The 13,763-nt window shown below is 32.7% G+C and overlaps 1 protein-coding gene across 1 annotated transcript; it reads left to right on the forward strand.

Annotated features, from left to right (window-relative positions):
- The first annotated feature begins 6,169 nt into the window (after positions 1–6,169).
- Positions 6,170–10,535, forward strand: LOC131841501 (integral membrane protein DGCR2/IDD-like). The gene is made up of 4 exons (XM_059189823.1): positions 6,170–6,182; positions 6,717–6,883; positions 9,497–9,570; positions 10,406–10,535. The coding sequence occupies exons 1-4, from the start codon at positions 6,170–6,172 to the stop codon at positions 10,533–10,535; spliced, it is 384 nt and encodes a 127-aa protein (XP_059045806.1).
- The last annotated feature ends 3,228 nt before the right edge of the window (positions 10,536–13,763 follow it).

A 13,763-nucleotide genomic window follows, 5' to 3' on the forward strand; every position in this document is an offset into this window, starting at 1 on the left:
GTGACTATTCAAAAGCGTTTATCTGAAGTTTATTTGACTAAATATTGTTCCTATTTCTGTACCATTCTATTTATATAATAATTTTATTATGTATATATATGTATGATGGCCTATGCGTCTGTTATAGAAGATTTATGGCGTGATTTTATAATATAAATAAAAACAATCTTTAGTTTTATTTAAAGATAAGACTACTTACTATAAGATAAGTTTCTTATAGTAAGTAGTCTTATCTTAAAATAAAACTTATATACATTTTATAAAAGTTTAATTTTAAACAATTGTTGTTTTGTTTGTTGTTTGCTGTTGGCCTTTACATCTTCAATCGATGAAAAAGAGCGCCTGAAGGCCAGCTCCTTCCTGACGGATTCAACTAAGGGTACGGTTATGGGTTTAAACCTCAGCTCAGAGAGTCGTAATTTCGATCCCCGTTATAAGGGGATACGGAATTGATCAAATGGGGTTACACTTTTCTATTATAAATGAATTCTTATGAAACTTGGTTCCTATATCATTGTTGTGTTATTAAATAAATACTGAACAAATAATCATTACGTTTTAACGTATCTATTCATATAGGTACTAGTGATCGCCCAGTGTTGGAAATTCATAACAATTAATTTAACATTCAGTAAGACTATAGACAAATAATATTAAAACAAAACAATATGAATCTGTTTTCAATTTGACCACAGACTAACAATAAACAAAAGAGTATACATATATGCATGTGTGTATCAAATACGTCTCTACGTGTAAATGCGTATGTATATATATGATAATGTATTTTTAATTAATAACTTAAATAAAATATTACCATTCTTCACTACTTCTTTCTTATCTTCTTATTCGGTCCAGGTCACTATTTTACGCGAACGAAGTTGCATGTATAGCTAGTCTCGTATATTTATCGAGATAGAAAGCAGACAATTGGTTAAATACATACTAATTTTCAACTTTCTATCTTGATAAATGTATGAGTTATGAATTTTTATTTATTTAATGTATTTTTATGCATAATTTTAATATTAATATTAGCATTCTGCACTAGAGGGACTCTATACAGACTATAAGTGTGCGAAATGTCGTACTACTTCGTCCGCGCTAATTCCGTAAAAAGAGGTACAAACTTGCTTTACGTATTAAGCAAAAATAAAAAAAATAATAAATTGATGTATTTAAGAGATGTAAGCAAGTAAGATCAGTAACATACTGATATGCATACTCAACTACTCATACAGTTATGTATATTATTAATTAAAGTATAAAACGGGCCTTTATTTTTCATCGCCTCATAAAACTTTAGTTATAACCGGCTTCATTATATTGTGCGGTCACCACCTACCCTCACTGTGCCATGATTTAATGTGGGGGCACACTGTACCTTTCGGGTTGTTTGGTTGATGAAAAATATAAAACCGCATTAAATATAGCACATGTTTTGTAATGTATGCAAATACGTTTGTTGTAATTTTATAATAATATTAATATATTTATTTGTCAGATTATGGTATGTACAATGGTACTTGTTTAAACAAGCCATTATATGGCACCTTATAATTTTTATTGTTGCTTAGTTACCGTTGCTAGGCAACCGTTGTTGATTTCGTGTCGTGAAAATGCAACCGAACATTGTACATTTGAATTGAAATAAAATTAATTTTTAAACATGAATAGCGTTTAATCATACTAATTATATATAATGTAAGTTTCATCAGTTACAGCGTACAAATATTAATTTCGTAATCCAAGCATTAAAAAATACATTATAAATTCTAAACATGCGTACATAATTATTATTTACGTTGCGTATTTTTTTAATGGATCATAATGAAATGGGGCACCCGCCTGGGCTAACGGTTTACGCCGTCGGGGCACCAGTGGAGGATGATAAGATGAACATCAGGTCAGGTCAGTTAGCCCATCGTGACAAATTCACCACGAATTTATCAGGATGGTTTCCAGGCTTACAATATATTCATTAGTTCAGTTTACCACAGTTAAGAGAATTCTACATAACATTACTAATAATCACATTTCTCTTACATTACGTATTGTTACGCGGCAGATTCCGTTAGGTTTAAAAAATTTTACAATTATTACAAAAGACCATTATTATAATGAAATGATATTTATTCAGTAGCAGAAAAAATTAAACATACAAACATTACACAAACAAAAAAAATAAATAACAAAAAGTGCGACAATTACAAAAAAAAAAACAGTTCACAAATTACGTGTATGTGCGTGAATGTGTATGTCTGTCGAAGCATCTACTGAATAGGTCCGTGCTCGGCATAATGCTGCAGCGGCTGGAGCGCTGCAACGCTGTTTTTCGGCACAAGACCTGGACCTGGGGTAGTGTATTGCCGTGCCGATTTATGATATGATACACTAAATATATAATAAATTGATATAAATATAAGACAAAATAACTCATAATATGACGGGCTTAGTGGTCTAGCACAATCTTACTTCCGAAGATTTCGGCTTCGACTTCTCGCCATGTGCAAGTATTTGTATTCATGAGTAGCATAATAAAACATTTGTATTGATCTGAGTGTTTACTATATATATTATGTACTAGCTTTTGCTCGCGGCTTTGCTCGCGTTAATTTATTCCTTTCGGGGTAGAATTTATCAAAATCCTTTCTTAGGCGATGCCTTCATCATAATAGCAATACATCCAAAATCTCAACCCGATCGGTTTAAAATTGACAAAGTTTCATACAAAGTTTCATCCCCTATTTTATCCCCTTAGGGGTAGAATTAATCAAAATCCTTAGCGTTCCTTTCGTTCGTCATAACATCTAACTGCATGCCAAATTTCAGCCCGATCCGTCCAGTGGTTTGGGCTGTGCGTTGATAGATCACTATGTCAGTCAGTCACCTTTGAGTTATATATATTTAGATGTATGCAGAAAAAATGTATTTATGTATTTTTATCAGTGAGTACTGATAGAAAAACTGTAACTAACCATAACAAAAGTTCTGCTTAACTTGGGACTAGTTGGCGCTATATGAATTGTTCAGAGTTAATATTATTTTGTCAAAATTACTTAGGCGACAGGCGGTGTGATAATGCATACCCCATCATCAACCTAACTGATTACGGACAGTGCAGCTTGTTGCAGAAGTTTCGTCCCGCATACGCTCTCATTTTAGAATGAACTATCTGCAGAAGATTTCTCTAGATACTTATAGTACAATATTCACTTAGTACAGGGTTCAAAAAAGGTATATTAAGATTACTTGACTACGGCAACAATTTACCATCAAATAATATGCTTATTTGCCACCAATGTGGTATAAAAAGTCGTTCTTCTCGCCATATTTAATAACAATTTGAAGCCATCGCGTTGTCAAGAGGTAAACAAACAAATTCACCACTAGATTTTTAGTACTATTCATTACTTTACTGCGTAAATACAGCTCCAGACAGAATCCCAAAGAGTCTCAGTGTCACTCGAGTCCTGCGTCACCGGCAGTTATATAAATCTGTTTATTTTCATACACTTTTATTATTCTTCCGTATTATTTATACATACGGGCCGTGTGGGCCGGTCTAGCGCCAGAAACCACTAACAATGAAATAGAACTGTCCATAACGTTTTACAGTTGGCTCACTGATTGTTAAATGTGTGTAAATACATATAAAACAAATGAACGAGAAACATATAAAAAACCAAATTCTACGAAGCATTTTTATGTTGTTATTAAATTTTACTAGTAGCCGACCAGTGGTAGAAATTCGACCATAATCAAAAATACAAATAATCTTTGAACACGCAATAACAAATGTATATTTTTTAAGAATAAAGTAAAGAGAATATATGTAGGTGTGTTCAATATATGATAATATGTGTAATTTTTTTTTTATTAATGTAATAGATTTTTATGCCTAATATTAAAAAATATTAGGCATTCTGCACTCTTTCTCTACATAGACTGTTAACAGTGAACTATCCATAACGTTTTACAGTTGGCTTACTGATTGTTAAATGTACGTAAATACATATAAAACGATAAAAATGAACGAGAGAAATATAAAAACCCAAACACCTCGAAGCATTTTTATGTTGTTTTTAAATTTTACTAGTAGGTATCGGCCCAGTGGTCAAATTTCAATCATAATAAAAAATACAAAAGAAACTTTCAACACGCAATAACTAATATATATTTTTTAAGAATAAACAAAGAAGTATATTTGCGTAGGTATGTGTGTTGAATAAATAATATAGTGTGTAATGATTTTTTGTTGATGTAATATATCTAAATATATGTAACTCAAAGGTGACTGACAGTGATCTATCAACGCATAGCCCAATCCACTGGACGGATCGGGCTGAAATTTGGCATGCAGGTAGATGTTATGACATAGGCATCCGCTAAGAAAATATTTTGATAAATTCCACCCCTAAGGGGATAAAATAGGGAATGAAAGTTTGTATAAATCTTCTTACATTTTGTAGGCCCTAATTTTTTACACACGCTAAACAAAAGTAAAGCCGCAAAAACTACACTCAATAATAATATTTACTACTGCGAGCGAAGCCGCGGGCAAACGCTAGTTTTTTATATGCATAATAAAAAAAAAAACTTTCTGCTCTCCTTCTCTACAGTGTGCGAAATGTCATATTCCTCTTTCAGACAAATTCTACCTCGGTATAAATGATAATGATATAGGAGTTGTAAGGTTTAATGATCCGCAACACGCACAGTGTTTCAGGTGTCCATATGATACTATAACCGTTTACCATCAGATGGGCCATATGCTTGCCACCATTGTAATATAAAAAAAGAATTCCGGAGCTTTAATCGATATAAAGATGTCACTCGCTAAGACGTTAGATTTGGTAGAAAAAAACTAAATAAAGGAATGGGGATGGATGTCGTGAGGAATAGAGGAAACGAACGCCGAGATTTATTAAGGAAAGTAACAACATAAAAACAGAACATTAATTTCGTCTGTTTGGTTTTGTGTTGACTTCGTTCCTTCTACGACTTGGCACATATGTTGTCATTGTGAGCAATAAATCTTACTGATATTATAAACGCGAAAGTTTGTGAGTATGGATGGATGTTTGTTACTCTTTCACGCAAAAACTACTAAACGGATTTTTATTAAACTTTTCAATAATGTAGCTTATACATCAGAATAGCATATAGGCTATAAATTTCACCCGGGTAAATCCCAGGGCTCAACTTGTACTATATATTATAACAAAAGACAACACTAGTGACCTATATGTTTATTTACTTATAGACCTGAGGTCACAATACTAATTTTTATATATAAATATAACTATGATTATTGCTGTACTCACTCTCGCTTTTATTTGAAAGAGAAAGAGAGGGCACAGTGATCCAAGCGAAGCCATGGATGACATATTGCTATGAATGTTACAAAAAATAAGTAGGTATAGTATGCGAAGCTAGTCCAGAAGACAGCATTACACAAAAATTGCATTAAAAAAATTAACTTCTTAGCACTCCATAGATTCACTATACCGGTGCCGGGTTTACGGTGTGGCGAGAGGTATACTCAGAGTAATTCCTGGGACTGACACCCGGGTTTAAAGGGCCCTTGCCAACGTACGCCAACACTCTATCATACGCCCATTCTTGTTATGCGATATATATGTATTTTAATATCAAATTTGATTAGTAGGGAAAAAAATATAGAAAATCTGATGTTCATGAGCGAGTAAAATGTCCTACATGAATAAATGATTTTTGAATTAAATTTGAATTTGATTACATACTTTTTTAAATATGACGCTATCATCATTTATATGTACAATTAAGGAAAATCACGGGATTTTATCATCCCTATTTATTTACCTATGATCTTTTCTTCTTCATCTTTAATAAAAATAAAAACATACAAAATGTGGTAAGATCCTGTTATTTTTGCTAATTGTATGTACGTATAAATTTTATTACTATCAGTTGAGGCGTTTGACAATAATAATCGTGATAAAATAACAGACATACAACCACTGTAATAAAATATTAGTATAGATTATAAATAAAACGTTTTATTGGAACATTCTCACAAGTATGTACGTATATTCTTCAAGATTTCCTCTTGCGTTTACGGCTCGGATTATGTTACCTGTTTCGATTCGACTATAAATCTACAACCATTTCCCTACAAGTTGCATTTATGCCTGCTATCTATCAGGTATAAAGAGTTATACATTTTTCTTTATACACCGTTAGTCATAAAGTGTACAAAAGCTATAAACTTGTGATTCACGAAACTAAACAATCCTTACAGAGAAATGAAATTATTGTTTAAAACTTTGAATAATCTTATTTTTTTATATTAATGTGAAAGTTTGTGAGTATGGATGGATGTTTGTTCCTTTTTCTAAAAAACTATTGAACGGATTTTGATGAAACTTTACAGTAATATAGCTTATACATAAGAAAAACATATATGCTATAAAGTTCATGCGAGTGAAACCGCGGGGACAGCTTGTAATGTTATAAAATAGTTTTTAATTGTCTGACTAGTTAAATCTACATACCGTTGTCAATTACATTATGTATATGATTAATCGAATGTCTATCTGTCGGCCTGATGGCTTGGCTCTTTAGCACAAGTCTGCTTAGCTTGGGACAATTCACACACCATCCTTAAAAAAAAACATTACATATTCTACCCCTTTCATACAAATATTATATTTTAAATTAATAATGTTTGTAACTGATTTGTATGTTGCCAGCGTGTGTGGAGGAGGAATGCCTAGACTGGGAGGGCAAGTCGGTCCCCCACGGCCTGCTGTACGTGCCCGGCCCAGGAGTCTGTTCCCTCTGTGTGTGCTACCACTCTGAGCCGATGTGGTGCAAAGCCATATACTGTGATCCGCCTTATGTGAGTATCATTTATATGAATTCCACAATCAAGCATACGGCTCGACATATAACTAAAACCAGTCCTAAAAGCAACACCACTTGATTGTTAGTAGAGGATTACGGGCTCAATGGCTGCCTTCACACGTTACTTCTTTCATCTAGCACAGTGATTCCCAAAGTGTGGCCCAGGTCCCGTAGGGGGACAATTCGAAAATAGACTCTACCAAAATTATGAATTTGAAAATTTGCTTACTGTTTCAATTATAATGTCCTGTGATCTTCCTAAAACCTGTTATTTAAGTTTCTTAAGTAAAAGAATTAAATTTTTCAGATTGTTAATAAGGCAATTCGAATATGTAAGGAGTCCATTTTCGAATTGAAAAATTAAAATTATGAATATGAATAAAAACTTACTTACTGTCTCTTACTTAATTACAATTTCCATAGTGATCTTTCTAAAACCTGTTATTTAAGTTTCTCAAGTGAATAGTTAAATTTTTCAATGTTATGAATTATATATATTAAGTAGGGGGAAAGGAGGGTGGCATAAGAATTTTAGAATGTCTAAGATGTGGCATGGCACTAAAAAGGTTGGGAAACACTGATCTAGCGTATCATGGAAGATTACAAGCTATATAACATTACGCTACGACCAATAGGAGCGGAAATGCAACTAAAACTGTTGCAAAAACGGGGAAAATGTACGCAGAAGAAGTCGCACGGGTCGGCTAGTGTTGAATATATGGCTGTATACGTACATAAATATAATGTATAGGCAGTGCGCATGCAAAGCTGCGCGCGCAACTTAAATATGTCACTTTCTTGTCTCATATAAAATTAAATTAGATAAACGTTTGCTTTGTTATTATATAAATATAATCCAGATCAAGTCCATAAGTACATATAAATTATTAAATTTTGCTGTAAAATATCGTAGTCCTAAAAGAAAATGTATGTCCTATAAACACATTTCGCGATGATTTACTACTTCGGTAACAAATTTTAAATATAGCACTATGAAATAAAATAATACATAAAAGTAAGGTCACGTAATAATTTATCGTGTTATAACTTGCCAAATGTGGGCCGAAATAACCGTTGCCAAAGTATTGAATGCACAGTGGGTACTTAAAATATATTATTTATTACTTGGTGTGACAAGTAGACGACTAATATTTGTTATGAATAATAAAAATTGTGTGGTAATCTTATATATATATATATATATATATATATCTACAGGCTAAGGGGCAATTAGTGAAAAGATTCAGAAGATGACGGTCAGTTACCCCACTGTGGTCAATTCTTAAAAAAAATACTTTGAAATATATCCTACACAGCTTTACTAGAAGCACAGATAACATAATATTACTAGAAGGGACGTTCCCTTCTAGTAGGAGTAGTGTTTCCTTTTTAGTGTCATGCTCCATCTTATGTAACATACATAATTATTAACATAAAAAAATTTATACATTCTCTTAAGAAACTTTTAGGAAAGAAAATTTTAGGAATAAATCACTAAGAAATTGTTAATAAAACAGTAATTAAATTTTTAAAACAATGAAAAATTCAAAATTTCTTTCCATATAATTTTAATAAAGAGTCCATTTTCGAATTGCCCCCCTATTGAGCTTGGGCCTTGCGTTGAGAAACACTGGTCTAGAGTATATAGCTTATAAGTAAAGCTTCATTAGAAATCGTGAAATCATAAAGTAAACATCATATATAATCATCACTATTTACCAAAAAAGTTAAAGAAGATAAAGTAAAAAGAAGTCGGAATAAAAATACAATGTCATCACTCGTTTTCAAGCGTAAGATGTCATGAGGACCGTATAAGAGAACAACTCACAAACACATGGAATAGGTAAAAGAAAAACTGAAATTAAATTCCTTTGCTAATAAATATACGTAGTAACAGTACGCTAAATAAATTTCATTCGATAACAAAGAAATCTTCTGAAAGGAACATCGGGCCTACCTAGGTACGGGACGATAATGGATTGTTATGATGACCTAAAAATTCTGAAATGGACTCTTCCAAATCACTAGCCACTTAAGAGTAGTGTAGACAATTTATTGTAATAGTCTCGACGTCAATAAAGTAAAATGTACTTCTACATTGCGTATTTTGTATGAAATTCAGATTTGCCTAAAACTTGTACTTCTACATTGCGTATTTTGTATGTAAATTCAGATTTGCCTAAAACTGCAGTAAGTTCTATACTAGAACGTGTATCTAAAGCTGCACTAGCAGGCTCCTACAAGATTTGTTTGGGCAGGGAGAGAAACATGTGCAATGAAGGTGAGTGTTGACGTACGTCTTCAAATCCACACCCGGGTCATAAGTCCCGGGAACTGCTCAGAGTTTCCCTCTCTCCACACGATGAACCCGGCACACGTACAGTGAATCCAGGGAAAGCCAAGAAGTTCATCTCTCTCTTTTTTCTTTAAGAGAGAGCATATTAATAATCTGGAGAGTCAGTCATATTTAAACATAGAAATTGCAACAAAAACAACTGCTCAGAGTTTCTCTCTCTGCAAAAAGATGGACTCGGCACAAACACGCGAATTCTTAGACTGCTAAGAATTTCGTCTCGTCTCTTTAATTTATGTTTCCGCTTGTTTACAGTTTTGTAAAAACTTTCGAGTCGGCGAGCGATGTTGCGAATTCGAGTGCCTAGACCCACCCGGCGAAGACACCAGGTAAATGTGACACCACACTAATTTTATATATCTATTAACTTCGTAAACTTTTCTTTATAAGTGATTATCTTTTTATTGTAAATCAATTCTTACCACCAACGAGGATCAGTTGAGCAAAATAGTTACTAGCTCTCAGAGTCTCAGAGAGAGATAGAGATTACGAATGGAACAAATACATAAATACTCGGTGCCGATAAGTCCGTCCTTGGTTTTATTTTAATTTTTGGTCATCTCTGAAACCAAACCATATCAAAATCCATAGAATAAACTGTTTTATGGCAAAATGTAATCTGTGGAGCACAAAATAAAAGAAACGCTCTTAAAGTGTTAGCGCATTTCATATATCCCTTTTTTAATAGTTGTCTCTTCTCCTACTTCTAAAATCCGACAACACACATGAAATTCCATTAGTGTCAGAACGACGGTAATCTCTTACCATCATCCAGAAGTCCACACTACTCAAGCCACCGTTCCGCGGCCTGCGGGGGCGCTGCGCATCGGCAACTGCGGCCGGTGCCGGACACCGGCACTTCTTGTCCGACCGGAACCAACACTTACCGGCTTACAAATAATTCCACCTTTCTTAATTTAATGTACATCTGTCTATCTTTCATAACTGTTTTCATATTATATATATTAATCACAGTCCACTAGTTTTATTGGCTATCCAGGACTTAACACCCCTATATTATAAAAATACTATTTTATGTTTGTTATTATTTGTTTAATTATTATACTTGTAGAGTTATTATATGTGGTTTTTCAAATATCCTGCATAGAAAAGTCGAGATATTTTAAGAGAGGTATTAATTAGCTTATTTATTCTGGACTGCAGGTACCGGGAACGGCAGCGTCTTCGGGCTTTAATCTTAGCTGGAAACTCGTCGGCGGCGCACATCGCCCCCTCACTTGAACTTAAAGCCGGAATCTCTCTTCTGGCCGTCGCCGTCGTCAGATTCGTATGAGATCCGGTATAAAATAAATTCTAGGTTTGGATTTCTAAAATCCTTGGATCGTTAATCCAGCTGGAAAAATAAAGAAGTGTTCAACAATCTCATAAAAAGATGGACGAAATGGTTACTTATTAGTATTTTAAAATTCTGCGGCCTGATAAATCTACAACACGTGATATTAAAGAATAAGCTCACCACACTTTATTTATAATTTTGATTTTCTAATATTTCAGCAGAGATGTAAACAGTCATAATAACCTTATGTAAATTCATAACAATTTCAAGAAATAGGCTATAATGTTCAACGATAGAGCAAATAGTAGTCCATACAAAGGTCTAACACCATCTATTTGGTCCTGTGATCCTGTGATCTAGAGGGCATACGATGAACCAAGACCTTTTGCTGCCTAATTTAGTTAAATAGCCATTATATTAAAGTGTGTGTTCTTTAAATATATAATTTTCATTAATCATCATCATCATCATCGCAGCCAGGATGATGTCCACTGCTGGACATAGACATAATTTTAATTGGTAGTAAATTATTCTTATTAAATAATAATTTGCAATTTGTATGACATTTAACATTTGCAATTACGGGCTATACAACATATCTTGTAACTGCAACTCGTAATCTACTTAAAATTCAGAATTGTGCAGTAAAGTTATACAATATAGCGTTGTTCTTTAATATTACGTGGATAAACGCGTCAAATGAAATAAAAATAAACACTTAGGTGCTTACCTCAAATTTACTATGTCCAAATGTAATATAAAATCACTTGCAATATCGACTCTCACTCGAGTATTAAACCTCATCGGTATAAGTACCTAATTTAGAGTCAAGAATATTTTTTTATTAAATAAAATTAGTGCTAAGAATTATTAAAATAAAGTACCACCGCTTTGGCATGAACTTCTCGATTTCAAATTTGGAAGCAGAGTCCAAATTATTACTAGAATAATTATTTATTATTACATTTAAAGAACATTTCTGGTTGCATCGTTGAAATATTATAATAATTATTTATTATTACATTTTAAAAAGTTTTAAATTAGATTGGATGAAGGTGATATGAAATACATAGATAGATATAAATAACCATTATTAATATAACTTATTTGATCATTATTATGGAGCAATCTCACAATATTATTTTAAACATTTTTCTTCTTCGTTTATAATAATATGCGTTATATAATCGGGACATTTGCCGTGTTATTTTATTTCGGTCCATCCAGCTGCCAAAAAAAAACAAATAATTTAACTTATATTTAATTTATTAATAAAATACTACATTTTAAGTTACTAACTATAACTAAAACGAATGAAATCGTAGCTTTCTGGTCGCCCATATAAACAACATTTATTTATTTACATTCTGTCTTCTCTCCTCTACCCAAAGGTTGTCTGGATGAGATTGCTTACGCGATAAGAACTGCCTTTTGTACTTTATTACATCTGTATATGTGTTTTTGTAATATACTTCTGGTGCAGTAAAGAGCAAATAAATAATCACGGTAAATATCCAGTTTGTATAAAATGTTACTGAAAAAATAATATAAAAATAGAAAACAAGTCGATTTGTCAGAGGAATCTAGCATATATATAAGTTTTAAAGTAAATGTTTTATATTCTTTCTCTAAATATAGCAAACATAAAAGTCGCTTCGTCTCAACCGACATGCTAACAATTCTAAATTGCAACAGATTAAAATGAATAAGTTTGTGATTTTAGAACAATCATTGAATGTGTTGAGGATGGTTATGAGGACAGACCAAAGACGATATGGATGGACTGTGTGAATAATGATAAGTTAAGAAAGGGAGTAAATATCTAACGAGATGACTGTGAATAGGGATGAATGGAAGAGAAAACCATATTACGTCGACCACAAATGAATGGGACAAGGAAGACGCAGCTGATAACACAAGCTAAATTGGGTTGTATTGGATTTATGACAGTGACATAGTTCAGACATGTTTAAAAAATGTAGATTCTCATTTTAAATGCAATGAGAATTGTTAAGCGATAGGATTGCGTAGTTAAACCCTAAGTTACTTTTGTTCTGACCAAATTACGTTAAATTAAGTTTATCTAATTGCATGCTGTTTCCATCTGAAGTGGCAGTTTTCTATTTTTTTATTATGTGTTTATAGTATACATTTACCACAGTACTTATTTCACATATTTACAAGCACTCCCACAGATATATTAAGAAAGTAACGAATTGAGTTTTTAATTTGACCGGCGCCATTGATGTGAAGATTTAGTTGAATAGATAAGTCGACATTATAATTATTATATTCAGTGCCATTATGTAATTAAACCGAAGGCCTAGTTTACTAGTCGCCCGCGGAGTCAAATAATATTCGGACCAATTTTAAGTAAACAAGTAGCATTGTTGTTTTGGTGGAATTTATTTTAACGTGTTCCGTAGTTCGCTGTTATTATTTGAAATGTCCTTATTTTAGAATGTGTAAAAAGGCTTGAAATATTTTAGGATCATAGTAGAAGCTTGGACAGGCACATTGCTAGCGTAAGGTTACAGAAATGTACAAACTTTCAAATAAATTTCGAATACGAGATGCACGGCTCCTAACGTAATTGTTTCTTGTGCATAGATAATTGCTGGAATTTGATATGCTTATATGGTTATAAGCCTTCCCTTAAATGCCAGCAATAACTTGGCAAAATTTTATCATAATTGGATGCTGTTCATCTAATTATGAAAAATAAAACTTTTAATTTATGTAAGATAATTTTTCATTCTATTAGAATGAAAAATTATCTTATACCTACCTATCTAGCTGAATTTTAGACATCTACGAGTATAGCTTATTAATAGCTTCAAGTTTTAGACTCAAGATAAAAAATATAATACATGAATAATTAAAAAGTCGCTATTCTTCCTAAAATATTTTAAGCACATCTAGTACGTATCGTATGTATATTAAGAAAAATAAACAAGAACAATCAAAAGGTGACGATTAAAAAGTGTTAAACAAAGGATTAATAAATAATACGCATTGTGAATGTATTAATGCATCTGCGGATTTACTTACGTATTTATGAAAATATGCAATTTGTGTCAATCCTCCATGAAGCTCCATAAATCCTTCCGCGGGTTTGGAGTGACATCTGCACTCGACCCTACCGTCCGGTGAAGCTGTAAAGGCCAGCTACGGCCAACAGCATTAGAGTAGTCCGAAAAAAATAAAAATCCCTACAAACAATAC

The sequence above is a fragment of the Achroia grisella genome, unplaced genomic scaffold (genome assembly GCF_030625045.1).
Source record: "Achroia grisella isolate CSIRO2021 unplaced genomic scaffold, CSIRO_AGI_Agris_v1 utg17986, whole genome shotgun sequence".
In the NCBI taxonomy this organism is placed as follows: Eukaryota; Metazoa; Arthropoda; class Insecta; order Lepidoptera; family Pyralidae; genus Achroia; species Achroia grisella.